Here is a 26,407-nt window from a genome sequence, read left to right as displayed (position 1 = left end):
CTGTTTTATTTAAAAATAGACAGGTTTTTTGTATATGACGAAAAAGCTAAAGACAATACAAAACAGGAATGTACAAACATAATGCATTGAAAATTCCTTTTCAATGCATTCAATGCAATGTTCCTTCCTCTTTAAAATAAAATCAGAGAGCTTTGAGAGACATGAACTCCAACATACCATTGTGATGCTACTTTAATAAAATGCAGAGGATTTTCAAGATTTGTAATGGATTAGGAGAAATATTTGGGGGTTTATCTATACCAAAAATGCATGATGGAGAAATGTTAGTTTGACCAATTATGTCATCAATTTCTTTAAGACATATTTCCGTATTCTATTCTAGTAAACCGTGAACATATGATCCCTCTGTACTCTTGTTATCACACAACTTTGATAGATCTTGGTTCCTTTTATGCATCTCATTGGGGTAATATATTTATTTTTAGCATGTTTTCCCTTGTGAATTACTGGATACTTTACCTCATTACCACTTTTAAAGTTTTAAAAATCACACTTAGTTTAACTGCTTGAAACTCATGTCCACAAGTAGACATCGTTTCATCTGAGAGCATTTCACACACAAGCACATATTCACCGCCTAATAATAATAATAATAATAATAATACATCCTTAAGTGACATGTTGTTGCTTCTTATTTAATCTTACATGTTCCCTCATTTCTTCTTCACAGGATCCAAAAACAACATTTATAATAAAGTCAGACTTGGAATAAATTATACTTGATCCATTTATTCATGATCTTTACATTTCCAAGATAAAATGGGAAAAGACAAAATAAAATAAAATGAACAGAAATGTGAGTACAGTGTGCAAACATCTTTTACTACGCTGATCATAACAGTACATTCAAGCAACTGTGCTAAGAATTCCTTCCTTGCTAACCTGCAAGTGTACATCGCTGACATGGAACACATGTTTACAATACAGAAGAAACTAAAGACACACACAAGCAACCTTACATAAAAGTCCCTTTTATATAACCTTGGCTAAATGTATGGCTTTGTTGACGATGATTATGTGCAATATGTTTCCCCCCAAAAAGTGCAAATTCTCCCAACATATACATGTAAACGTATTAATGATATGCAGTGAACTTTAGCTGACCTTTGATGACAGTGTGGAACAGAAACAGTGTTAACTGTAGCTCACCGAAGACGTGTGTGCTACCATGAGTAGAGCTCATTTCTTCAGGATGACAAGGTCAGAGGACACATATCAACACAAGGCCCAACATCATTTGTAGCAGCCATATATGGGAGCCCGCCATATTCAGAGCAGATGAGGCAACGTGGGGAGAGGAACAGAGCTGGGTCAAAGGTTAACCATCTCCATTAGAGTCTGATCCAGCATCTGCTTTACGTTCAGGCCCTCTTCTTTAGTACGTGTGAGTTTATCTGTTAATAATAGCATTGCATCGGTTAAAAATCATAAAAAACAAAAACAGCCCAAAGATGCACACAATATAAAAAAAACAGACAAAGCTTATAGCCCAGAGAAACAAACCGTGTTAGACATGTGCTGGATATTGTTACAAACCTTGCAGTGTGAGAAATGCCACGCAGTTAGCGTTCATTTAGTACATATCCGAGCCAACTCACTGTAAATATTATACTCGAGCTATAGACAGGGCTGCACAAGTTCACGAGCTGGAATCAGGACAAAGGATCAGACCTACATCATCAAGTCTAAGCGCCCTCTGCAAGCAGTTGCAGGTCAATCAACACAACAAAAACAAATGTTTGCATCATTTCACTGCACATGAGACAGTCATAGAAAACCTTCCCCCTTTATGTCACCAAGTATCCCCCTCCACAACTACCCCTTATATTGTTTTGCCTCTATATAATTATTTATCACAGCTTTTAATCCGTCTAAAGCTCAACGTTGTACCGCCACATTTCTGAAAGCTGTTGTTGACATGTTTCATATACCTTCCAATAATATACGACAACATATCTTCAAGAACTAGTCCGCTTTAGATTTGTGAATTCATATTCAAACTTGTCCCTCTTTCTGGGTAGCCATTATAACGTTGAAGAAGAGGATTCTGGGACATACAAGACATTCTGCACCCCTTGCTGCATTTTATGAGCCTTCCTCAGATGACGCCTACTAGCATCCTCACTGGTCTTCACCCCATGAGCAGTACAGTACAGAGCAGTACAGTACAGAGCAGTACAGTACAGAGCAGTACAGTACAGAGCAGTACAGTACAGAGCAGATGCTACAGCCCTGTCGATAACTGGGTAAATATATCAAATCCATTCTGCAACTTCTCATAGCCTGAGGGTGTCCGACCTCCCATCTGAAACTGCAGTTGGAGCATGCATAATGTGAAAAGCATACATTGTATTCCCCAAGCATTACTTGGTTTAAGCTGTGCGTCATAGACACAGTTGTCGATACCCTTTTGTTATATATATATATCAGAGCATTAGACAATATGCCTGGACGTTTGAGATTCAGAAGAATGAAAGAATACGAAAGCCCATTCCAGTTTAATCCTCGTTTAAGGCTACGCTCAGTTCATTGGTCAGAAGGCGGTTTTTCTCAATCTGCTTGTATAGATGGTCTTGACAGTCAGAAAGCAGGTAAGAGAAAAGGGAGACACAGAAGGCAGGTTAGTACAGAAGACAAAGAGTTAGTGCTTTGAAGATAAATCACAAAACTGCTGTCAGTTTGTATTCAAGCTAAAAATCAGCAACTCAATTATTCTTGCACTTGCTGCGTCTTTTACTCAGAATGTATTTCCTCCCCAAGATGTATTGAGGAGAGCCTGGAAGAGGCCTGTACATAAACACATAATCCACATTCAGTCAATGACTTCTGGTGCAGGGACGAGGCTGATCGTACCGGGAACACTAAAGATGGAGGATGCAGACACTAAAGATCATAGTTAAGATCTTTTAGTCAGTACTACCCTGGTGGTGCACGGTTGATCCTGTCGGCCACCAAAGTGTGCCGAAGAGATTGGAGTTTGGACTGCAAATGTACAATTAGGATGCAAAAGGCAGCCACACAAGTGGTCGAATCATGACTTCTGGTTATTTTAGCATATTGTTTTATTTCAAATAAAGACTGAGGGTATTTCATGTAAACATTAGCTTGTTACAAGTAAATATAAAATTAACAAAAGTCACCCAAATCCTGCGATTATACTAAGAAACGGTCGTTGCGAACAGAAAAGGGAAAAGTGAATGGAGAGGAGCTTCAGTTTATTCAAACGCAAGACAAAACACAAAAATTAAATTAAAGAAAGATAAATGGAAATGAAGAAACATCGCAGGAGAAAGGGGGGGGGGGGGAAAGGGCTGGCAGAGATGGAAACATGTTTATTTTTACAGAAAGCAATACGGCTCAAAGGTTTGAATGAAGAGAAGAACAAACGAATGGCAGCAGCGACAGCCCGGTGTGCAGTGTAGAAACACAGAAAGAAAAGTTGGGCTGCGCTGCACAGGAGAGAGATGATGATGATGTTCAACCAGCTTCTGGGGGGGTGGGGGAGGGGGGTGTAAACATTTAGCTGTGAAACACAAAAAAAGGAGAAGAACAAAAGTGTTGGAGATATAAAAAAAAAGGAGAAACGGAAGATAAATTGCATGCAGAGAGGAAAACAGGGTGCAGAACTGAGCCAGAAAAAGGAAATGAGAAGGAAGCTTGTGAAGAAATGTTGAGAAGCTAAAACTACTAAATGCAGTTAGTGGGTAGACAACAAGACTAGGATAATAATCTAGTTAAACACACTCACACACACACAAAGAAAAGGTTAGATAAGTAGTGAAGGAGGATAAAAAATTATATAATTTAGCCGAATTAAAAAATAAAAAATCACTGCACTGCCACAAGAGGGAGCTATTGCATGTTGGTAACAGTAGTTAGGGGTGCTGAGCTCTACAGAGGCAGACAAGCGTGTGGTGAATTACATGGAAGTCATGTCGTTGAGGGCGTGGTCCAGCTCCTCGCTGATGGCCTTGTACTTCAGTTTCTGGGCATACAGCTCGTCTAGTGTGCAGGTAATTATGTTTGAAGTGAAGGATTTGTAATAAAATAAGGGAGGAAAAATAATAATAATAGCGTCAGTGAACAGAAGTCAGAAAAGGAAAACACAGAAACTGACGAAAAGAAATATAATAAGCAGGACATGAATAGGAAGTGCACATTGAACAGATGATCCCTGAGGAGTCGCTGAATCACATGGTGTGTGTGTGTGTGTGTGTGTGTGTGTGTGTGTGTGTGTGTGACCCGGTGACGACTGCAACAGTCACTACAACAGAATGCCAAACATCATCGTGGAGAGAACTGTTGTAGCCAACATGAATAATATCACACCGGCCTCTGTGGATCAACGCTCTGTATCCTCCCCCCCCCCCCCCGATAGACAACTGACGGTGCAGATATTTGTCCCGAGGCATATTTGACACCCTGCTGCCAAGATAAACTTCGCATTGCACCCATCTTTACAAAACAGCCGTTTATTTCTCTTTTATAAAGTGTCAACTGGTGTTTATGTTATGATATTAGAAGAGACCTGTTGAGGAGTAACTGCCTTGTACGTCACACTCGCTCTGTAACAAATACACCCACACAAGATCAAGTGGAAAAAACATTCATCATACCCTCCAGGTCATCAATAGTCTTCTCAAGCTTGGCGACGGATCTCTCAGCAAACTCCGCACGAGTCTCAGCCTGAGTGGAGGGATACAGTCAAACATTAGCACACACACATACACACACACACACACACACACACCTAATTTAACTCACCTCCTTCAATTTGTCTGTGAGAATCTTGATCTCCTCCTCGTACTTGTCCTCCTTCTGCGAGTACTGTGGTTGCATACAAAAGGCCAGTGTTATAGAAGACCGTTTTAAACACCGTTCAAAGGTTTACCCTGTGGATTATTTGCAAAGCATCATCTCTACCTTTTCTGCCTGGGCCTCCAGAGACTTCAGGTTGTTCTGTACAGTTTTCAGCTCCTCCTCGAGCTCGGCGCATTTGCTATCGATTTATGATTTGGTCGAACGAGCGAGACGCAGACAAACGACACAAATTACAAAACAGAACGTGTCTGAAATGTCATTTTAAAGTTGTGACTTTTGGAGGAACAGATGGAGGGGGAAAGGGAAGGAAGTTGTTACCTTTCAGACAGCTCAGCGCGCTCCTCTGTACGCTCCAAGTCACTCTCAATGATCACCAGCTTACGTGCCACCTGAAGTCAACACGTACAGAGCTTAGGCAAAAGTAGTTTGCTACATCTATAGATGGAATTAAGTTTCTTCTACTACTGTATGACATGCATTTGACAGAAAGAGTCTAAAAAAGAAAATGCTAAAGCTCAGAAACATGCCTCCTCGTATTTGCGGTCAGCCTCCTCTGCAATGTGTTTGGCCTCCTTCAGCTGGATCTCCTGCAGCTCCATCTTCTCCTCGTCCTTCATCGCCCTGTTCTCAATGACCTTCATGCCTCTGAGGGAAAGGAAATAGTATGGCGGATAAGTCATGGACACCACAGACACAACAGCATGCCAATATGTTCTAATAATTCCCTGTTGTATGACTGACAAAGATCAGTAGTTTGTCAGGAAAAGCCACTTTTCTGTGGCCTAAAGTTTACCACAAGTCCTACGGTTCTTTCAGTCTCATATTGGTGAAGGGGGTCTGAAATGTGAGGTCTACATACATTGGATGACCATCAGGACAAAATGGATCATTTATAGGCACATTGATCCGTCATATTATGGTGGTGGGCAACAGGAGTGTACATGATGACTGTGTGTGAGCGGTCATTGAATAAACAAGTGGAGCATGACACACACTCATGGTGAGGAGTGTGACTGTATTATCCATGCTGTCGATACCTGCACTTGTCACAATAAAAATACATAATTTAAAGTTTCCGTCAAAAATACTACAGGGGTGCTTTCCACTTTTGGTCAGGAGCAATTGTGCAAAACATCATTTAAGAAAACAATACTTTTCTAACCCCATGTTTCAGCTTTCTGAACATTAGTGCAATACGACTTCCAGCCACCAGTGGCAGCACTGAGCACACATGTTAGGAGTGGCACTCCAGCAGCATGCATCAGGTGCAATACTTGATTTTTAATATACAAGTTTAGCAAAAATCCAGCATTTCAGAGTAATACAACTTCATAAGTAGAGTGATTCAGGACTAGATTTTCTTCTGTCCTAACCCGGCCACGTCACAAGGAGTATATTTCACAGACACAAATATTATGGAGGTGATGGAGAGCTAAGAATCACACAACATGTGAGGATCTATGTACAGGAACAGTACCGCTAACAGAGAGGATTATGAGTTGATTGTGTTTCCGGGAGAAAAGGGACCCACCTCTCGCTCTCATCAGCAGCCTTCTCAGCCTCCTCCAGCTTGGTCAGCCCTGTCGCCAGACGCTCCTGAGCACGGTCCAACTCCTCCTCAACCAGCTGGATACGTCTGTTCAGGGAAGCTACATCACTCTCAGCCTAAGAGAGCACAACACCACAATCATAAATAATCAAATAAAGTGCATTTGTATAGCATGTTCCAAATTGGCTTTGCAGGCATACAACACCCCAGCCCATCCCATACTCCCCCCAAGGAGAGCTTGGGCTGGGTCAGGAACAAGCCCAAAGGGGGGGGATGCAGGCTATAATGTGCACATTTTATTCACAGGGTTATGGGTGGCTGGCATTTCTCTTGTTTTAATACAAATGTTAAACCTACCACATGTAAGAAGCACCTTTCATTCTAGACTTATTTATCCAAACCTTCCTCCCATCTTTCCAGGCACACCTACACTTTCCTGAGTCACTGCGATTTAGTAATCCTGTCCCATAAATAATTAGCTACTAAACATGGCTACAATTGAGTGTTTTGGAAGGGGTGGAATCAGCCCCCCTGTGCTCCAACTAGCTAGTAGCATGCGGGAGTTTTACAAAGGAGAGGATTTTAGAGGACCTGTGGTGCTGCTGCAACATTAGCCTACTTGTTACATGGCTGTTTGTTTTCGTGTCGGGATGGTGCACTTTCATCCACTATCCATCGTTTACTCACATCCTACATTGGGCTAATTTCAAGCATGTCCATTTGAGCGTTAAACATTAATCCATCTGGGCCTAGCAGCCACGCTTTATGACCAGGTTTACGCCTAATGCCGCCGACAGCCTGGGCACTAATTGCCTTAAATGTAGTAGCGGCTTACTGATTCCCTCGCGCTCCTCTCCTGGTTCAGTTCCCGCTGAAGTAACGCCGCCCGGTCCTCCGCCACATCGGCCTGGTCCTGCAGCGACTTGATTTTCTTCTTCACAGCATCCAGAGAGCTCCCACCGGCCATTTTTGCTCTTTTTTTTTTTTTTTCAGCTAAGCTAGTTTTCCCTCAGTCAGCTCAGTGCGGGCTGCCTCAACTCGGACACACACACACACACATGGGGACACACACACACACACACACACTTGGAGATGCGGCGCGTTTGATCCCTACCCCCACCGCCTTTAATCAACCGCTGATGAGGATGGGACGTGCCATCAACCCCGGAAGTACCCGATTCCCTCCCCGTGCAAGTGATACAATTTATCAAATACATTTTTAAAAATGTAATAATTGTGATGAATTCCAGTGTTTCATTATTATTATTTTTTCATGTAATTTTTTCACATTCTTGTCATGACGTTCATGAAGTGCTTTGAGTGCATCCCCTACTGGGACATTGAGCTAACCCAACCACAATCACAGCTCCAAACATGATGATTCAGCAGCTTTTGCGTACACATATTTAATAGTCTGATTATTTAACACAACATACATCATGCTATTATCATTATTTGTGTGATTATTGTGATTATTATTATTAATATTATTGTTATTATCAGTGGTGGAAGTACAGTTTTGTACTTGTACGTGTGCAGGGCCTATTTCTACTCCACTACATCTCAAAGGTAAGATTAAATATTGTTTTTACTCTGTCTGTGATGTCTGCATTTGTTCATTTATTTATTAATTTCAACTTAATTATGTACTTTTTTTTGTGTATTTTTAATGTATTTATTTGTTTTTGGTTGTATCATTTTTATGGGATTTGTTTTTAAATGTATATTTATGTTTTCTTGTTGCATATGTGCTTGTGTCCTAATTTAATTTGGTTCAACAGGGAACTTGTGTACTAAATACGTGTGTATGGCGTATTGAGTGCCTGTATTTTAATTGAACGTGCTCTAGATAGCATACGCAAAATATGTAGTATGTATAGTTTTTAGGCTACTTTTCTGTGGTGTGCTTTTGTTTTTGTACTTTTTTTAGTTTCCCTGTCAATCAATCAATCAATAAAGTTATTATGTTACCGTAATGATATTGTTGTTGAGTTTTTGTTCTTTTTGTTGTTGTGGCAGGTTGTGACATAATCAATTAGGCGTATTTGGAGTAACATTAAACGCAATCATTAAGGGTTGGACATAACTGTAAAGGTCCAACTGAAACCGGAACAACCACAAACCTGTCAAGGATTTTACACGCCAAATTGTACTTGTAAATTGCCCCCTTGAAACCTCACACTGGTCCTCAGATTTATCCAAATGACTGTGGAATGCACTTGTAAGCCAGTGAGCTGGTACTGTACCATACACAGCACAAGAGCTAAATTTAACTATCCATATTTTTAATCCTATACAACCCAAAGGTCTCTTATAATTATTAGTTGCATAACTGAATCATTAGAGTAAATCTATATGGGGGCTTATTTTCCTGAGGGGACCCAAGGGGTAGTTCAAGGTCAAACCATTAGGCAGCGGGCGAACCACTGGGGCTTCTGCACCAGTCAGTGGGGCTGTCCGCCCAAACTCACATCTGTGGCTTTCTTCTCAGCGAGCTCAAGTTTCTCCTGGGCGTCCTTCAGGGCTTCAGAGTACTTGTCCAACTCGTCCTCCGTTGACTTCAGCTTCTTCTGCAGTGTTACCAGGTCATCCTCAAGCTTGATTGCAGAGAATAAAAAGAGGAGATTTACTAACATGTAGACAAACACCATTACTCTCAGACTCAATCACACCAAGTATGTGGCACCTCATAGTGTCTGTGAATAATCTCTAAGGTGTGAAAACATTGAATGTTTGCTCTACATATTAAGGTCTATACCAACCATTTAGAAATACAATCAATCTAGACTGTTAGAACATGTGTATTATTAAACATCAGAGCTGAATCCAAGAGTAAATGTAAATATTGCCTTTTTGAAGCCCAAATATGAATTAAAATAACGAAAAAACATCAGTTCTATGATTTCTAAAAGTGTATTTAATCATATGAAGACACACATATTAACCCTCAGTCACAGGACACTGGACATGCATGAATAATGCCACGCCAGTCGCACCGTGCCATTGTCACCGGTGCGTAAAAGCACCAGTGCGCGTTTCTCACTGGCTGCCGACCTGTTTGCTCCTCTCCTCAGCTGCTTTCTTGAATGACTCGGCCTGCTCAGCTCTGTCCAAGGCGGTCTCCTTGTCGAGCTTGAGCATCTGCATCTTCTTCTTGATGGCATCCATGGCTGCTTATTGTCGGGGGTGTCCGCCGCGCAAACAAAAAACAAAAGAAACTGAATGAAATGATCGGAGCGTCTGAACCACACCGAACACCAAGCTGGAGTGCGAGCTCGCCTCGGTTGTAGTGAGTCAAATATGTAGTTTGGCCAGGCAGTTACTGGATACCCAATACTTTTTTGGAAACAACTGCAGCTGTGTGACAACGCGGGACCTGCCTTTATTGATTCGCTCTTCCAAGACATTTGACCACCTTTATGACTAAACATGGAGAATATATGTCAGGAGGGCACTCCCCCCTCCCCCCCATCACGCGAAGATTTCTCAGTCCACTCCTTTTTCTAGCACCTTCCGAGTGAAAGGCAGGAAGAAGACTATCAATACTGCAAGAGGTAGCAGCTCCTCTGAGGGGGGCTATTTGGGAGAAACATGCTGAGATTATCACCCAGGACAATAACCCACATGTAAGAAAAGGCAAACACGTAATTAGACAATTACATCATTTAGTTTTAATAAATCATGTATTCACAACACATTTTGAATGTATTGTAATAGCTCCCTTCCCATGCTATAACAAATACATCTGATTGGATAAGCCCATGGGAAAGTTCTCCCCCCTCTGTGAGGTGTCTCTTTAGCCAGTATGGCTTGTTTGCCTTCCAGGGATCATTTGAGCAGCTCCCTCACAGCATAGCTCAACATCCGAAAGAGCAATCAGATAAGCTTTGCTGTCTGTAGAGGTATATCAAGAAGCGTGTCCAACTCTTCTCTCAGAAGCCTGAGAGTTATACAGCAAATGGACCACAGAGGATGGCGTGGAAGATACAGGAGGAGCCCCCCCCCCCTTCACTGAGCCGCAGCTGTCGCACACAACCTGTGGTCCGGATAGTGGACGGTCGAGTAATAATAGTTTACAGTTGACTAAAGTAATTAATGTTTGTACATGTTGAGGTAATTAGACCTTGAGGAGAAGAATCAGGCTCCAAATATGGCTGAATATAAATGAAAGTGTGAAATGAACATGTATAGGTTAGATATGATGTACACACGTGTGTTATGAAATAACTTTATGAACAGCACTGACGCTGACAGTATGTTGTCACTCTCTGAGGAGCCTTCAGACTTCAGCATCCATTTCTTCCCTTGTTGAGTGCATATTTTCGGGATCTTATTGCTTTTGGGTCCTTGTAGCCACAGCCACCCTAACTGAGCCTGACTTTTAGAAAGGGGGCATTAGCATATAACAAGCATCTTAAGTAATAAATTCATACCCTAAGTCTTGATCAATCATACATAGAACTGGAGACATCATACATTCTTCTTGGTTCGAACAACTGAAGGAGGAACACTTTCAAACAAATTGCTCTCAAAGGCTTTGTAGAACTTTCATCAAATTGTTTGTCCCTTTTATTCTGTTTTTAATTTTAATCCTATATTTGATCTCCTCCGTGGTCCAGGCTGATATCCTTCCTGTTCTTTAAGGCGGTCAGCTGTCACTGTGTTGTCATCCCGCTATGTGTTTTGTGGACTGTTAAGCAACCAGCCAGGCATGCCAGTCGTATACAGAGATCAGGGAGGCTCATGGCGCAATCCATGTCACCCTAGCACCCTGGTTATATAGCGAGACGGACATCGACACATTTTACCCGTCCAATAATTAATGATTTACTCAGATTGAGGCTCAGTTTTTGATTTAGGGGTCTGTAATTAATAATTATTATACAGTATGTGCAGGCAGAAGTACTTTTTAATGTGACTCAGTTTGTGATTTTCATATTCTCTTCAGGGCCATTAAAGCCTACATGGACATTTAGTATTTTTGATTGCAGCAAAGATCAAGTCATCATCTTGCCATCTTCTTTGGAGCCTTTCATCACATTGTTTTATTCACATTTATTCCAGGAAACTTTAAAATGAGCCCCATGTTGAGACATAAGTAAATGGCTAAATTGGCTAAATCAGGTCTTAAACCATATTTCTTCTCATTGTTACACATCCTAACCATTATTCCTTGAGTATCGCTCAGTGGAAAATGAATCAATGGCATAATTCTCTATGAAAAACATCTGTCTTTTAAATGGTCTGTAGGGAAAAAGTTTCACTGTGAGTCAGAGTTATAATAACGGGCGCCAACCTTTAGTATTCCCAGAATTCCTGTCATGCAGGAAAGTGTGTGGCCCTGTAACAATGATGTTACAGCTGTTTGAAGAGCCACATGTGACGTTTTTAAGACCTTAGACATTTGATTATATTAGGTGACTATTGTCTGTTGATGGCCGTGTATGCATTACTCATTTATTGTTGTGGCGTATCACAGCTCAGCATAGTTTGTTCAATTCAACAAATGCTGAATTGAGTCAAACTTAGATGCTGCAGTGTCGTACCACAAGGCCGGAGCGGTTTGTAAGGTGCATCATAGATGTGTTGAGACCACTGGGTGAGCAGCTCCCAGGCAGAACAAGTCTAGACTTTCTCACTTCCTCCTCAATAATTAAAAGTGTTGATCAATGTTGGTGTTCCACCCCATATCTTCAAACTTTATCTCTCGCTGTGATTCAACGTAATCAAGCTCATCAGAGGGGTTTAGGCGTGCAGGGCTCATATGTGAGGTCATGTATAAATATCAGTGCGATGAGTGCGTTTAGCCACTGTGCACAACGCTTGTTACAGAGTGTCATCGGTGGCTCCTTTTCAGTGGAGTGACAGAACAACCTGATGTGACACTGGTCTTCTTTTATTGAAATGAAAAAGTAGAAAATGAAGCAGTGACTGAGGTTCTCTGTGGCCGTGAAGGTGTCCTTCCTGCCTGTGGCGCCTTGAACACAACTGTCTTTAGTGGATGAAGCCTATAATCTTGTTATGTAGCACGCCGCAGTCATCAGTAACTGTACCCGCTTTCTGACTTTTATTATAATTAGATTTAGGGCATAAAAATAATGGATGAGGTGTCTTCTATCAGCTGCTTGTCCATATTAAATTCAATGCCCTCCCTCATCCAGGGTTTTTGCCATCTCCCCCTCAGCCAAGTCAGTGTAACAGGGCCTCTTGTTAAAACGCAGATCCAGTCAGAACTGGAAAACGTTTACGGAGTGTTAGTTAGATTCACTTGGAAAAGCGTCCTCGATATCAGCCTTAAGAACAAACTCTAAGACAGAATGTCAGAAAAGAGATTCCAGGTTTAAAAGCGGTGTTATATGAGCAGCTGTGCGCAGTAATTGACATCACCACCTCAATTCTTTTAGAGGCGGACATATTTAGCACAGCTCTCACTTCATTGCATGGACTCAATATAGCTTCAGGTTTAGTGCTGACTGAGAAATACCATCTTGTCCTGACACAGACGCTTCAAGAGACCTTGTTGGCTTGTCAGCACGCACCTCTCTGTTATCTAGTGGAACCGGAGAACCTGTGGTGGTTCTTCATCCTGTCGGTGCGGCCGCTCGGACCGTGTGTGAGGATGTAAGAGACACAAGAGTTGGACGTTTCATTATCTCATCAGTTACATTTTACTTTCTGTACATTTTATTTCTCAACATATTCGTCCAAGTGATGTTTCAAAGTCATCTACAAACTGAGTCCTTCCAGGTTTTATTATTGAACCTGAACACATCGAGTACCAACCGGACTGAACACGGTTTTGAAAGTTGGTATTTGATTTGTCTTGTTCACAGATTGATTTATCAGATATCTTCCGATTTAAATGTTCTTAATTTAGAACATTTTATTGAATTAACACTGATGTATTCATAGATTTAGTTAAATTAAGGAAAAAAGGTCCAAATGAAGTTTAAATGACTCAACATAAGGTCTTGTATTGATACCCAGACCAAGTTCTTTTGTTTTTCATTAGCCAATCTTAAGTACAGCGAGTCTGAACACACAGCAATAAGCTTTTAAAATGACCAAAATTAGTGAGTTTTAAATAATAGAACGGAAATTTCCCACAAGGTCGTATTGGCTGGTTTTTATAATTGAGGGGACTGAAGGTATCTCCCGGTTTCCCAGAGATCACGAGTGAAAGAGGAACTCAAACTGGGAAATGACAAAGAAGTTACCAGAAGGGGGAAGTGTTAGTTCATAAACCAGAGTGAGAGAAATGTAAATCATCCTCCGTCCACAAAAGGAAACTTCACACACACAGTTACATTGAAATGCTTTATTTTCAGTGAATACAAAAAATAGTTTTGTCGATGGCCAGATAAATATCTTTTATATTATCACTCAATCAATCTTAATTGTAGTAACGTCATCAATTTATTTCTGTTAAGGGAGGGACAAACGTACAGAACACTTCAATTACTCCACATCATTGAAATGCGTCACGACATCTTAATGGCGACAGATATATATCGAGATGTTCTCGTCACATTTATCTTTCGTGGAGGCTTAAAAAGCACAAGAACAGAAAAACAGCCAATCCATAAAACTTCTGGGACTTCATAACATACAATAAAGCAGTTGACAAAATCTCCAGTCTGTCGTAGTTTAGAAGCACTGTGGTACATGCCCATGGAATGCAGTACAAAAATGTGTTCATATGTTTCATATATATACTTATATACATACATATATATATATATATATAAGTATATATATATATATATGTATATACTGATGGTATACAGCAACACATTTCTTTGACTGGCGGACAGTTCCCATGTCATCCCGAAAAGGCCTTACATGTGGCAGAGAGAGTAAAAGAGAAAGAGGGGATGCAGTTGGTTGAGCACTTAGGAGGAACAGTACGTTAACAAGTGGGACAACAAAAGTAAGAAACCCCCCCCACCCCACCCACGGACATGAACCTACATTCCCAAACAATTGCTCATCCAGTAGCTTCTACTGACCTAGAGGTGAAGCTGTCACTCAAGCAGACCAGACACTGTATGGGCTACGGACTAAGGCACTAATAATAACACTACAGACTTGACTGATGAGTAGTGGACCCGCCCTCCCACCGCCCCCCCACCCACACTCACACACGAAATACAATGCCAGAAAACACCTTTGAATTCAGACCAAACTGTAAAAAAACCAACTGAGAAGTGACGGTCTGTCTTGGTATACCATGTTGTACGCGGAGGTCAGAATCACTCCTTGCATCCTTAAAAGTTTGAACTCCGTATAAACAAAGAGATGCATCTGAAGCACAAAGCCATGCATCTTCACAGCAGTACCTAATCTTACGATATGCACTGTAGTTTAATATCGAAACACACAGCCCACATAAAGTAAGACGAGGGAAACAAACACACTACAATCAAAACTCGGTAAACAAAAAAAAGGTTCTTCTATTGCAGCGAGTAGTATGTTCAGTAAAGTCGCACAGAGCACCCTTAGATTCAGAGACTGATGGAGATGAACTGCAATGATTAGTGATGCAGTCACTTCACTTTCAATCCACTTATTTTAATTATTTTGTTTGTTACAGTTCGCTTATTGCCAAGTTATGTTAAGATTTTCAATTTTGCTTCTTTAGAATTGGGAGGTGGATGAGTGATTGAGTATCGCTGGAGAAAGTACTTCAACCACTAACGGCTAGATAGAAAACACCCAGAGGAACAGGGGGGGCAGGGTAGGAACCATCAGACCAAAAGCACGGCGTTCAATTGATTCAAGACGTCGGAGGTATTTACAGTTATTCATATTTTGCATGATGGTGTAGCCAATCCACCTGCCTGGTTCCTCTAACCACATGTTCTACACTTAAAAGTAAAATAAGCTCAATTATACAATATCATCTCCTATATTATCACTTTAAGTTTGCATGGTTTAAGGGGAACCAATACCGCCCCCTAAAGCACCATCTATGTTATTGCATCATGATCAAATCCTGTTTATACTGTATGTGGGTCTCAATGCACGAAATGATAAGAGAGAACAAACAGAAAGGATGTTTGAGGGATTGGGGAAGTTTTCTGCTAGTGGTGGAAAATAAGTCTTGACCCTTTTCTGCTAAAAAAATACTCGAGAGTAATAAATATTCCTTCTAATGGTAAAACGTCATCCTGTGTAGAAAAATGCAAAAACGTTCTACTCGAGTCCGAGCGGCTGCACGTGATGACACCAATAATTCAAGAGCTTGAGATAAACATTCGTTGCACCTTTAAAAAAAGACGTGTAGAGCCCGTCAATATCCGCATTAAAATAACAAAAAGAAAAGCGAAGACGCTTATATCACCGTCTAATTTAAAAAGAGTCAGTATGGTCCAAGAAACGCCAATATGTACCCTACCTTGTGTAGTGTTGATGACCAGGGAATTTATCACATGAATTAAGCAGATATTAAAGGTGCCAAACATTCGTACAATATCAGAGTGCTCTCCGAGTGACGCTGAGGTTATATCACAAGAGCGATACAATCATTTCTTCACCTTAGAAGTTTATGAACTAGAGCTGCGATTTGTAAAAAGAGGAAAAAAACTGAGAATAAACTGTAGCTTGTGGGCGGCGCCGTTTGTCCCAAGCGTGTCACATTCTGCTTCACATTGGATCAGTCAGTTAGGCTATACATGAGGACAAAAAGCAGTTCTTCAGTCGAATCACTGCCATCTTTACGTTGTTTTCAGAGAGTAGTCAGTTCCATACAGTAGTGTTTCAATCTTTTGAGATCTTTCCATGTGACGTGGACTCGCTGCAGACTTCGGGCATTACTGCTTTTTGTTAAAATCACAACATATGGGAAGTCTCCGTAGGCCACATACCTGTTGAAGTGTGCCGTTCAAAAAAAAAAAAAAAAAAAAAGGACACAAACACAGATGTGCTCTTCGCACGGCTTCAAGCGTCTGCATAATGCCAGTTTGAATATTTAGTTGTTGTCCTCTCGTAGTTCGCTGGGCAGGAACTTGTACTGCTGCTGTCTGATCTGAGCCAGTTTCTTTCTGGCTTCTTCCAGCTCTCTCTCCTTTCTCAGCATCTCTTCCTGGGCTGCAATGATCTAGTGAGGAAAACAATATTTAAACTATTAGACCACTTGTGAGTGTGTGTCTGTGTACTAATCATTTAATTTCATTTAATAAAGTGCAGTTCTGGCATGAGTTCTGGATGAAGAAGAGAAGAGAGCATGAAGAAACAAGAGGAAGTTAATCTGATGTTAGACGGTGTGGCAAAGACGATTCAAGAATGTGATAATAATGGAAAACTGTTTGAGCATGAGGGGAAGTAAGTTAATCTAATGCAAATGTGTCTAAATGTTCATTTGTCAAAAACTATTTTTAAAGGTATATAACAAAACGATTTAACAAATGAACAATGACATGTTTTCAAAGTCCTAGTATCTCATTTAGGAGAGCCAAGTGAACTTATAGAAAGTCCCTCGACGTTCTTACCTGAGCTATTCCACCCACAAACTTAGTCTTGACCACCACGTTGTCTTCATCTGCTTTGTCGAACGCTGCCTTCTGAGCGGCCCGCACCAAGTTGTCCGACGCCTTCTTAACTGCATTCCCAGCAATCTATTATAGAAAGAACACATTTGGGGTTCAGTATCTTGCCCGAGGACACTTGGACATGTTCACTGCAGGTTGAAGAGGGTGGGGATCGAACCGCTGACCCTCCGACCGCTGGACGAACACTCTACGTCCTGAGCCGCAGCTGCCCATAATAAGATGCGTGTCTGTACTGTACCTGTAGTCTCCTCATGGCCTCTGAGTCCTGGTCAGCCTTCACCTTACAGGCCACCAGCAGCTGGGCGGTGGAAGCAGCCACCTGTTTGGCTGAAGAAATGAGCTTCTCCTCACTTGCGTGGCCTTGCACGGAGGCGTTGGCGGCCTCACACAGGTTGCTGGTCGCTGCTGCTACCATACGGGCCTGGAAGAGAAAAAGCAGAGAAAGAACATTTCGTTGAGGAAAAAGTGTGCCTTAGATTGTAAGCTGCGTAAAAAAGGCACTTCACTACCAGCACTTACAGCGGAGATGAGCCCCTGGGACCACTGTCCGTCGTCCACAGCGTTGGCCTGGATGAGGCCCACTTTTCCCTGAGCCACCAGCTCCCTCTGAGCAGCCGAGGCCGATTTGACCAAAGCGCTGGTGGCTGCAGCGATGGACTTGGCTGCCTCCAGGATCTGCTCCTCGAAGTTCAGCGTCTCGTCCGCTTGCTGAGGGGGAAGAAGACCAAATCAGTCAGACAAGATACCCTCATGGAGGCTGAAGTTACCTCCAGCACCACCAGGATTTAAATTCCACGTCAAATCATCGCTGATCACTTCTACACGTGAAACACCAAGATGACTTCCAAAAGCTTCACACAGTCCGATACAAAGCATCTCTTTAAACAGCTTATAAGAAGCGAGATGCAACTGAACACACACACACACACACACAGACACACACACACACACACACACACACACACACACGTTTGTAGACAGAGCGGGACACTGTAGGAATATGTTTGATATATAGTTGGGACGGAATAACAACCTAATATATCAAACATATCAGACAGAGCCCTGCAGAGAAGGCCTCCGGTGGTGGGGGGCAGGCAGGGGGGAGATGGGGAGGGGTTAGCCAGAGGACATGTACCGGGACAGGCTTTAGCTACAACTACCACAGAAGGACAGATGATTGGAAGAGGAGGGGGACACATGGAAGAAGGGGGGGGGGATGTGGCTGAGGATAATATTACGCAGTTTAGTTTAACACTGAAACTTGAATACAAACCACTGAAACAACACAGAGATGTTTACAGACAGGCAGAGGACGATGACATTTGTTTAACGTAAGAAAGGGTAACGCTTCAAAGCTTCAAAGCTTCAAAGCTTCAAAGCTAAATCGTCTCACTATATAATGAAGTATTCTAATGAACGCTTGTGTTTTATGAGCCAAAGCCTCCTGTGTTTCATAATGAACATTTTCTTCTGTAGTTAAAAAAAGAAATGATGATCTTGTAGCGTTAAAGCTTTACACTGCAAAACCATATTTCCTACGGCTCTGCAACTCTTGTAGGAACCACTCTGTAGTGAAATCTCCGTCTCCATCATCTCTCCTCACACACACACAAAGTCCCGCTGAGTTACCCGTGACGCGGTCACCAACCTTGGGCTTGGCTCGGGGTTTGAGCTGCTCCAGCTTCTTCGCTGCCGCTTCGATGGACGCCGCGGCTCCCAGCAGCTCCGTTTCTGCGATCACCGTTGGATCCTCAGGGTCCACCCACTCTGAACCTGCGGAGCGACACACACACACACACCATTAAGATTATAACCTTGAACATTGGCTTTCAAAAAATCCTTTTAGAAAGTAGTGTGTCAAAAGATCATGCTACACAACAACAACACTGTGATCACACACAAATATAATGTGCCACACATCACTGCATCCCATGCATAGCTGATGGAGGCCATAAACTGCCATTCACTGCAATGAAGATGGGAGTTATTTAAAATGAAATGAAATGAAGCGCGACGGTGTACTGGAGAAGCGTGAGAGCAGCTCCATAAGGAGAGAAGGTGTCGAACAGCTCACAACTGGTGAAATACAGTTGTGACAGTACAGAAAACAATGCTAACTTACCTCCATCTGTGGCAAGAAAAAGAGGACAGCGATATTACCAAACGATTGTTTAAAAAAAAGGACTTTTTCGCTGTTATTTGGGAAGTTAAAAATGTATGGATGGAGTAGCCTCCTACTGGGGATTATAAACATGAGCTTTAGTGAATCAAAGTCATAGATGTAGATTTGAGTTCATCACATATAACACTGTAAAAGGAGTCAGTGTGTGAAGTGTGTGACGTGTGTATGCGCCCTTACCTTTCATGGCCTCGGCGGTCTGAATGAGCTCTGTGACGGCTCCTGCCACTCGTTTGGAGCAAGCTGCCAGATGCTGCTTCTGATCTGCAGTGGGCTTCTGCAGGAGCTACACACACACACACACACACACACAAAGACACAAACACACAAACAAAACACGCACACATTAAAGACACACTATTCTGCTTTAAAAGACTTCAACTGAGATAACATTCAACACACTGTGGGGTTCCACTTGATGAAAATCCTGTCTTCATAATGCTTTTAAAGGTTAACTGAATGTCCCAACATTTCGAAAGATATGAAATATGTCAGGCTGATAACTGTCCTACACCGTGTACTGTGAAGTCATTTTCTATATTTGAAAACAATGTAGAGAGAAAATAAAAGGGGAGAATAAGAAAATACATCTAAAGTTGTTGGTTGCCGTAAACTTTGTCTTACTTGTGAATGCAACAACACCAACATATCTCTCCCTCTCTTCCCGACACAATGTTCAACCTACCACGAGCACTTGCTCCAGCAGAGCGATGTATCCGGTGGTGCACTCTGATCCGAACATCAGAGCTCTGTTCTTCACCTCCTCACTGACCTCTGGATGGTAGGCCGCTTGCTGCGAGACAGACACATACACACTCCAGATTCAACGTGACCGTTATAAGTAAACATCAAGATAAAGTATGTATATATTTCAGACATCATGTAACGACATTAAGACATTAGAAACAGAACCTTGCAGGTGGTGAGCATGTCTGAAATGGCCTTGCGGCTGAGGTTGGCTGTGTGGATGATGTCCTCCTGCCGGGCAGAGTTGCCTGCAGCCACCGCCTTAGCAGTTGCCATGGTGATGCCCTTAGTCATGCGAATGAACTCCTCGGGTGTGGTCGTCTTGTTGGGAACATCCCTGGATCGAAACACCTGGGGACAACAAAGTGGGTGGATGTCATTCTTCAGACAAAAACTAAAATCAAGAGTCAGCCCTTTCAGGAGGTGATCCTGCATTACTGGTGTCAGACCACCATCCATGACCACATGCCCAGCGTCTGTCCTCACCGCCAGTTCCTGTTTGATGCACTCGATCGTGGCCTCCAGCGCTCTGGTGCCTCGAGTGGCCTCGTCCTCTACAGCCTTGACCGTCTTCAGCAGGGACGTCACGTTGGTCACCATCACCTGACACACGAACAGAAAAACCAAATGTGAAAATGGATCAAGTGTGTTTATGAGTCATGATGACCGATGCAACCACATTATGTGCATCAGAGTAGATGACCTGGGAAGTATAGTTCAATCCATTTTGATTCAATGAAAGATTTAAAAAATAGTTAATATCTGTAATAAACAAAGACGGGCAAACACAACTGATGCCTACATATCACCACTTACACTAACATGTCTCACACTGGCTCCCCCTAACATGTCTCTCCCCCTAACATGTCTCACACTGGCTCCCCCTAACATGTCTCTCCCCCTAACATGTCTCACACTGGCTCCCCCTAACATGTCTCTACCCCTAACATGTCTCACACTGGCTCCCCCTAACATGTCTCACACTGGCTCCCCCTAACATGTCTCTCCCCCTAACATGTCTCACACTGGCTCCCCCTAACAGGTCTCACACTGGCTCCCCCTAACATGTCTCACACTGGCTCCCCCTAACATGTCTCACACTGGCTCCCCCTAACAGGTCTCACACTGGCTCCCCCTAACATGTCTCACACTGGCTCCCCCTAACATGTCTCACACTGGCTCCCCCTAACATGTCTCACACTGGCTCCCCCTAACAGGTCTCACACTGGCTCCCCCTAACAGGTCTCACACTGGCTCCCCCTAACAGGTCTCACACTGGCTCCCCCTAACATGTCTTACATTGTACATTTGAGGGTGCACTTCATCAAACTCAAAGATAGAGGGTGCACAGCAGCCATGCAGGAAACCCAAAGCCCTCAACACTCGAAGGTAAAATCTTTCGAATGATTGTACATGATTGTTCTTTTAAAACAAAATTCCATGTAAGGCATGTTGTTATCATCTGAAAGACTCATGTCACACCGAGCTGTCGCAGACTGCGAAACGTACTTTTTATTCTTATTTTTGTACTCGAGGTGATAATGAGCAGTCGCAGTGCCATCGGCAGATTTTGCGGCTTTGAAAATTACACTGCATACGTGTTGAAGCCAAAGATTCAGTTGATTTATCTTGGGATACAAATATCCCAGTTTCCTGTTACTCAGAACATAAATTTCCTGGCTCTTTACACAAGTGAGACCAAGTCTTCAGTTTAACATATGTGAACAGGTTTCACAATGACAGGAGGGGTGCTTTAACTGATTAACGGCCCTGCCTGAGGAAGAGGAGGATGTCTGCTACGCATACAGACAGACTCTGGGGTACTGCTACTATTTTCATCAACTTAGAATTAAGGATTCTATATATATATATATATATATATATATATATATATATATATATATATATATATATATACACACACACACACACATACACCTTTTTCATACCAGTTGTGAGGGAAAATAAGACTAATATCATTAGAAAAATAGAAAATAACAGCAATTGTTGCCAATCACATTGTTGGATTTTAAGATGAAGACGACAGATGGAATATTTAACTATTTAAATAGGAAGAGATAGTTTCAGGAGCTGCAGACTCCCTGATCCCCTCACCTTGGCAGCGCTCTTCAGCTGGTACATCGATGGATCATCTGCTGCCTTGCCAGCGGCACACTTGGTGGCACTAATGAGCTCGGCCAGCGCCTTGGCCACATCTTTGACAGCGTTTATCAGAACCACCTAAAGAGAGGACACACGGATAGAAACCAATTTATAACAACTCAGCCTGGGAAAGACACAAACACTCTGAGAAGGTTTTTGCCCGTCGCGGCTCGTTCCTCCACATCTCCGATAACATACACGGTGAATAAAAGACAAACTGAGGGGAAGGAAAACAAGGCTGTCTAACCTGCGTCTCAGGGTCATCACAGCCAATACTGGCAGCTCCCAGTTTAACCACATCTGTGAGCTGGGTAATTGTTCTGGCAGAAGAATGGGCGGCCTGAGCCAACCGGTCCTGACCGGAAGCCGCACCGGACACGAGCATCTTGGTGTCCTCCACCAGAGCCTTGGCTGTCTTCAAAATGTTTTCCCTGAGAGAGAAGATAAGCAGGCAGAAGACAAAAGAGTTGGATATTCTTTCAAAGACCGGAGCCCTTTAGTCCAGCGGAAATAAAATAGAAAATGTGTGAATCACAGTCATCAAAATGATGCACACTGACGCACATCTCTTTTCATATCAAAGACATTTGCACATCAAAGCTGGTGCAAACACAAGGAGGAATCATGGTGAGAGTCAAGTCTGTTATTTCTTGAAGATTGACAAGAGAACCTGAAGGAAGCTGCGTGACATAACTCGAGATATGAAGTGATTCCATTCCCTTTCATCCTGCCCCGGCAGGGCGTCGCTGCGTTTTTGCTTTTATGATTCTTCAGCGAGGTACAATTTCACTAACAATCATCTGTAAGGATCTCGGTTAATCATTTTTGGTCATAAAGACATGTAATGTGTCAAGCCTGGTGTTGGATCATTAGAGATGTACGTCTGTGGACTGCTTTCATTCAAATATAACTGGGCCAACTAAGTTTATCGCAAGTCAGACGCGAGATTACCGACACTTTAGCTAAACATTCGCACGACGATGTGGGATTTCATTGAATATAGAAATATTTCAGAATGATTTTTAGTCTGCCACCAGGAAGACTGAGAGATGTGACACTTCCTCAATCTTTCAAACCCCTGAGGGTCATTTGTAGTTTCTAACTCCAGAGACTCCCCGCCCTCAGTTCACACGCTAATATGTCATTCTGTCAGTTTCAGATGAACGATAAGCAGAGGGCGAGTCTCAGCCTCCAGTCACGCCTTGCACTTGTAGACTCAGTGATGTCTCGCACTATTTGTTTACGGACACAATCTGGCACTTTTGCAGCTCTGACCTGTGGTCAGCGAAGGACTCGTCATCCTCGGCGTTGAGTGTTCCGGCGGAGGCGAACATGATGGTGGTGTCCAGATCGGCGATGATGCCAGACACTGCGCTGGCTGCTGTGATGCAGGCCTGAGTGCCCTTGTTGCCTGCCTGGAGGGCCGAGAGCACCAGGGACACCTGAGGACACACACACACACACACACACACACACACACCCTATAATCATACAGGTGAGGATGTGCAGGTATCTTGACCACATTCTTTTGGTTTCTTACTGTACTTACTGAGTCGAACACACCAGCAGCAACACACTGCTTTAGATTCTGACGAACACTTCCATTTTGCATTGTGCGTGCAAAGCATCACTTTCTTGGAACGTGATAAATAATGCATTCAGACCGAAACACGAGTCGCAAGAGGATTTCTAAAAGTTTGCTGTGACAGCATAACGCCATGTTGGCGCTGAGCAATGCACGACATCACTCTCAGGGAAATGAGTTCCTGTCAAACTGGATTCGACGCCGTTTGTTTCTCTCACAGATGCCCGAGTGGCAAATTGATTAACTGAAGTTTTCCGGACTTAGGAGATCAAAGCAGAGCAAGCTTGACATGTTACACGGAGAACCCTGTTCTTTTCTTGTCACGAGCAGAATAAAACCCTTGCTTCAAAATGAAAATGGTCATAATTTGAGAGTAGTATCCATACAGCACAATGCTGGGGATTCCCCACTACTTATACCTCTGGAGGAATCTGTACGATGTTACTGGACTGCTCGGATGTGTTTGGTGCAAGCATGAATTATTAAAAAACAGTCTGCAGAGTAATGCGTCAGCCTTTGAAGCTGAAGCTTGCAGATAGCAAATGCTTTCTTCCAAAAATGCATTAATTCAGGAGGCGTATGATTAAATAAATTATAGTACTACTAACACTAATACCTTCTCTGTGACTGCGCGGGCACATTCGATGAGCTCTCGTTTGGTGAAGCCGTCAGAGGGAGTGATCTGCAGAGATCCGGCCTTCTGGACGAGGAAGATGCAGCCGTGTCCGAGCTCCTGAACTCGGCTCTTGATCTGGAAACCGATCTAAACGACGGAGAACACAGTACAATACAAATTTACCGAGCAATTATTCTTATGCAAGAAAAAAAGAACTCCAGGTTTGCAGGAAAGAAAGCAGATTAAAAAGTCAAAGATGTACTGTAAATGGTTGTACAGAGGATGTGTCACAGCTCTGTGTTCCTTCAGCTTAAGGCCTTATTTTTAGATGAATTAATTAAATGACTTTTAAAGGATCCGCAGGAACGCCGGCTCAACCATGACATGCTCTCTCTGTGTGCTGTGTTTTTTTTTTTACATGCATGCAGCTATAAGTGTTAAATCTGCCTCTGCAGCAGAGCTGTATGATGGAGACTCCCATGCCATCCTCACCTCCTCCGGCTCAGCTGTGTAAGCAGCCAGTCGACCCTGAACGGCCAGCTGGCTGTAGTCCACGGTCACCTGGGAGGCCAGCCCTCCCAGCTCGTCTGGACACGTCACTGATTTGGTCATCTGAGGGATAAACACACACACACACACACACACACACACTCACAGTCAGTCCAAACGCATGTTTACTCCACTTCATCTCTGGGCTCCTGGTTAATAACCTGTGCATGAGGGGACTGCATGTACAATAATAAAGAGCTTTATTATAAAGCGCTAAATGTGTTCCATATAAAAGACAGTATATACGAAACAAAGAGGTAAACCAGTAGACAGGCTGTAAGTGCATCAGACATTTTCATTTATACCAGCTGCTCTGACAGTGTTCTACTTCATCACACACGTTGCTTTTATTTTGATATAAGACAATTCTGAAAACATTGCATATTAAAAGTTTTTTTTAAGGCTTACCATTTCCTGAGCAGTGACAGCAATAGCCTTCGAGTGTTTCACCATACTGGTCTGGTAATCTACAAACGAGCCCTCGGGTTCAGGTGGTGTACCTTCATCCAGCTGAGGGAACACACACACACACACACACACACACACACACACACGTGATTGTTTGTCCTTCACAATAAAAAAGGTACAAACATTTTTAAACATGAAGACAATCAATCACTCAGCTCTGAAATTGCAGTGACAACATTAGATGTAATCTACCCTTCAATTATAATAATTCTGCCAGGTGCGCAGGCATCCGCTAATCTGCAAACTAACATTAATGCAATGTTACATTCAGATAAACACTCTGCATGATAAACACCCGTTATGAATGATCCCCCACAGTTACCCTGCAATTACAGCTTTAAAATATCATCAACTACAAAAGCATTTGCTCACCAGCTTGCAGTGCATACATTAGGTTTCTAGCATTTCTGCTGAATTAGACGGCGCTCAGTGTCACAGCAGAGACGACGCCACGTGTGGAAAGCATGCTGCAAGTACACGATGTTCGCTTGACATGTGAGACGACACCTTTGAATCTGCGGTCTTGACTAGGCGACTAAAAGTTCAGCAGAAAAGCCTTTAAATCACCTCAGAGTGGCCATTTTAATATATCCAAGAGGATTATCTCCTTTTAATAAACTACCGACACGCGGACACATCATGCCGATCCAAAATAAACCACTTCCTTTAATTATGCATAACGTCCCAAACAAAGGGCGATGCTGTTCCCGCTGATGACCCACACCTGAGGAACTCTTTCAACTTGGCAATAAGTGTCACTCAGAGAGGCGAGGAGGGGGTGGGGGGTGTAATTAGTCTGTGCTATTCTCTCGTTACTTGAGATAAAAGGCTTTTTCTAGCTTCACACCTGATGTGTTTTCCAATAGTTTGACTGTTAATTGGAAAGATGGTCTAAAAAAAAAAGGCGGAGAGTGGCTGCGTTAAAGTCGATTTCTCTCGGCTTCGATGGCGTGTGATTGTCATTATTATGCTAATCAGTGCCTCTTTATGGCGCCGATGAGACATCAATCTACACACAGGAACAGCAAACCATGAGTAAACATTTCCTTCTTTTTCTTTCTAATTAGAAAATGACGGTTGCTTTCCCGTCAGTGCTCCTGTACCCCCCCCCCCCCCCACCACCACCACCACCACCACCACCATTTATTCCAATAGTTTT

General features: G+C 42.7%; 2 protein-coding genes across 15 annotated transcripts in view; both read right to left on the bottom strand.

Moving 5' to 3' along the window:
• Nucleotides 1-730: 730 nt before the first annotated feature.
• Nucleotides 731-9,559, bottom strand: LOC115005840 (tropomyosin alpha-1 chain-like). Of its 7 annotated transcripts, XM_029427827.1 has the most exons (10): nt 9,446-9,559; nt 8,863-8,988; nt 6,374-6,507; nt 5,370-5,487; nt 5,161-5,231; nt 4,945-5,020; nt 4,786-4,848; nt 4,638-4,707; nt 3,945-4,023; nt 3,503-3,544 (listed from the first exon to the last, which is right to left on the bottom strand). In XM_029427827.1, the coding sequence occupies exons 1-10, from the start codon at nt 9,557-9,559 to the stop codon at nt 3,541-3,543; spliced, it is 855 nt and encodes a 284-aa protein (XP_029283687.1). In that variant the 3' UTR covers nt 3,503-3,540. The 7 variants fall into 7 exon arrangements, with proteins under 7 accessions (XP_029283697.1, XP_029283680.1, XP_029283714.1 ...); XM_029427837.1 differs by lacking the exons at nt 3,503-3,544; nt 3,945-4,023 and adding an exon at nt 731-2,593; XM_029427820.1 differs by lacking the exons at nt 3,503-3,544; nt 3,945-4,023 and adding an exon at nt 731-1,415.
• A 4,135-nt stretch (nt 9,560-13,694) lies between these two features.
• tln2a (talin 2a) overlaps nt 13,695-26,407 on the bottom strand; it is a 77,930-nt gene continuing 65,217 nt past the window's right edge. For 6 of the 8 annotated variants that reach the window (XM_029458313.1, XM_029458325.1, XM_029458324.1 and 3 more), the window contains 16 exons: nt 25,189-25,290; nt 24,724-24,843; nt 24,232-24,378; nt 23,306-23,472; nt 22,278-22,461; nt 21,983-22,108; nt 20,354-20,470; nt 20,033-20,218; nt 19,806-19,913; nt 19,301-19,406; nt 19,064-19,069; nt 18,590-18,714; nt 17,461-17,649; nt 17,180-17,362; nt 16,882-17,007; nt 13,695-16,490 (listed from right to left, as the gene is read on the bottom strand). In XM_029458313.1, coding sequence (XP_029314173.1) covers nt 16,362-16,490; nt 16,882-17,007; nt 17,180-17,362; nt 17,461-17,649; nt 18,590-18,714; nt 19,064-19,069; nt 19,301-19,406; nt 19,806-19,913; nt 20,033-20,218; nt 20,354-20,470; nt 21,983-22,108; nt 22,278-22,461; nt 23,306-23,472; nt 24,232-24,378; nt 24,724-24,843; nt 25,189-25,290 — 2,121 coding nt within the window. In that variant the 3' untranslated portion in view covers nt 13,695-16,361. The remainder of the gene's footprint in view (nt 16,491-16,881; nt 17,008-17,179; nt 17,363-17,460; nt 17,650-18,589; nt 18,715-19,063; nt 19,070-19,300; nt 19,407-19,805; nt 19,914-20,032; nt 20,219-20,353; nt 20,471-21,982; nt 22,109-22,277; nt 22,462-23,305; nt 23,473-24,231; nt 24,379-24,723; nt 24,844-25,188; nt 25,291-26,407) is intronic. The other 2 variants (XM_029458323.1, XM_029458327.1) reach the window with 1 other exon arrangement.

This window comes from Cottoperca gobio, chromosome 3 (genome assembly GCF_900634415.1).
Source record: "Cottoperca gobio chromosome 3, fCotGob3.1, whole genome shotgun sequence".
NCBI lineage: Eukaryota > Metazoa > Chordata > Actinopteri > Perciformes > Bovichtidae > Cottoperca > Cottoperca gobio.
The sequence above is the reverse complement of the archived record's forward strand: the minus strand, read 5'-3'. Positions and strand labels throughout refer to the sequence as shown.

Bases quoted from the DNA above. Each gene is read 5' to 3' on its own strand.
- LOC115005840 (XM_029427812.1), bottom strand. From the start codon at position 9,559: ATGGATGCCATCAAGAAGAAGATGCAGATGCTCAAGCTCGACAAGGAG. The intron at 5,232-5,369 runs GCATGTTTCTGA...TGTTGACTTCAG, and splicing joins CTGACCGCAAATACGAGGAG to GTGGCACGTAAGCTGGTGAT. The intron at 4,849-4,944 runs GTAGAGATGATG...ATGCAACCACAG, and splicing joins TGGAGGCCCAGGCAGAAAAG to TACTCGCAGAAGGAGGACAA.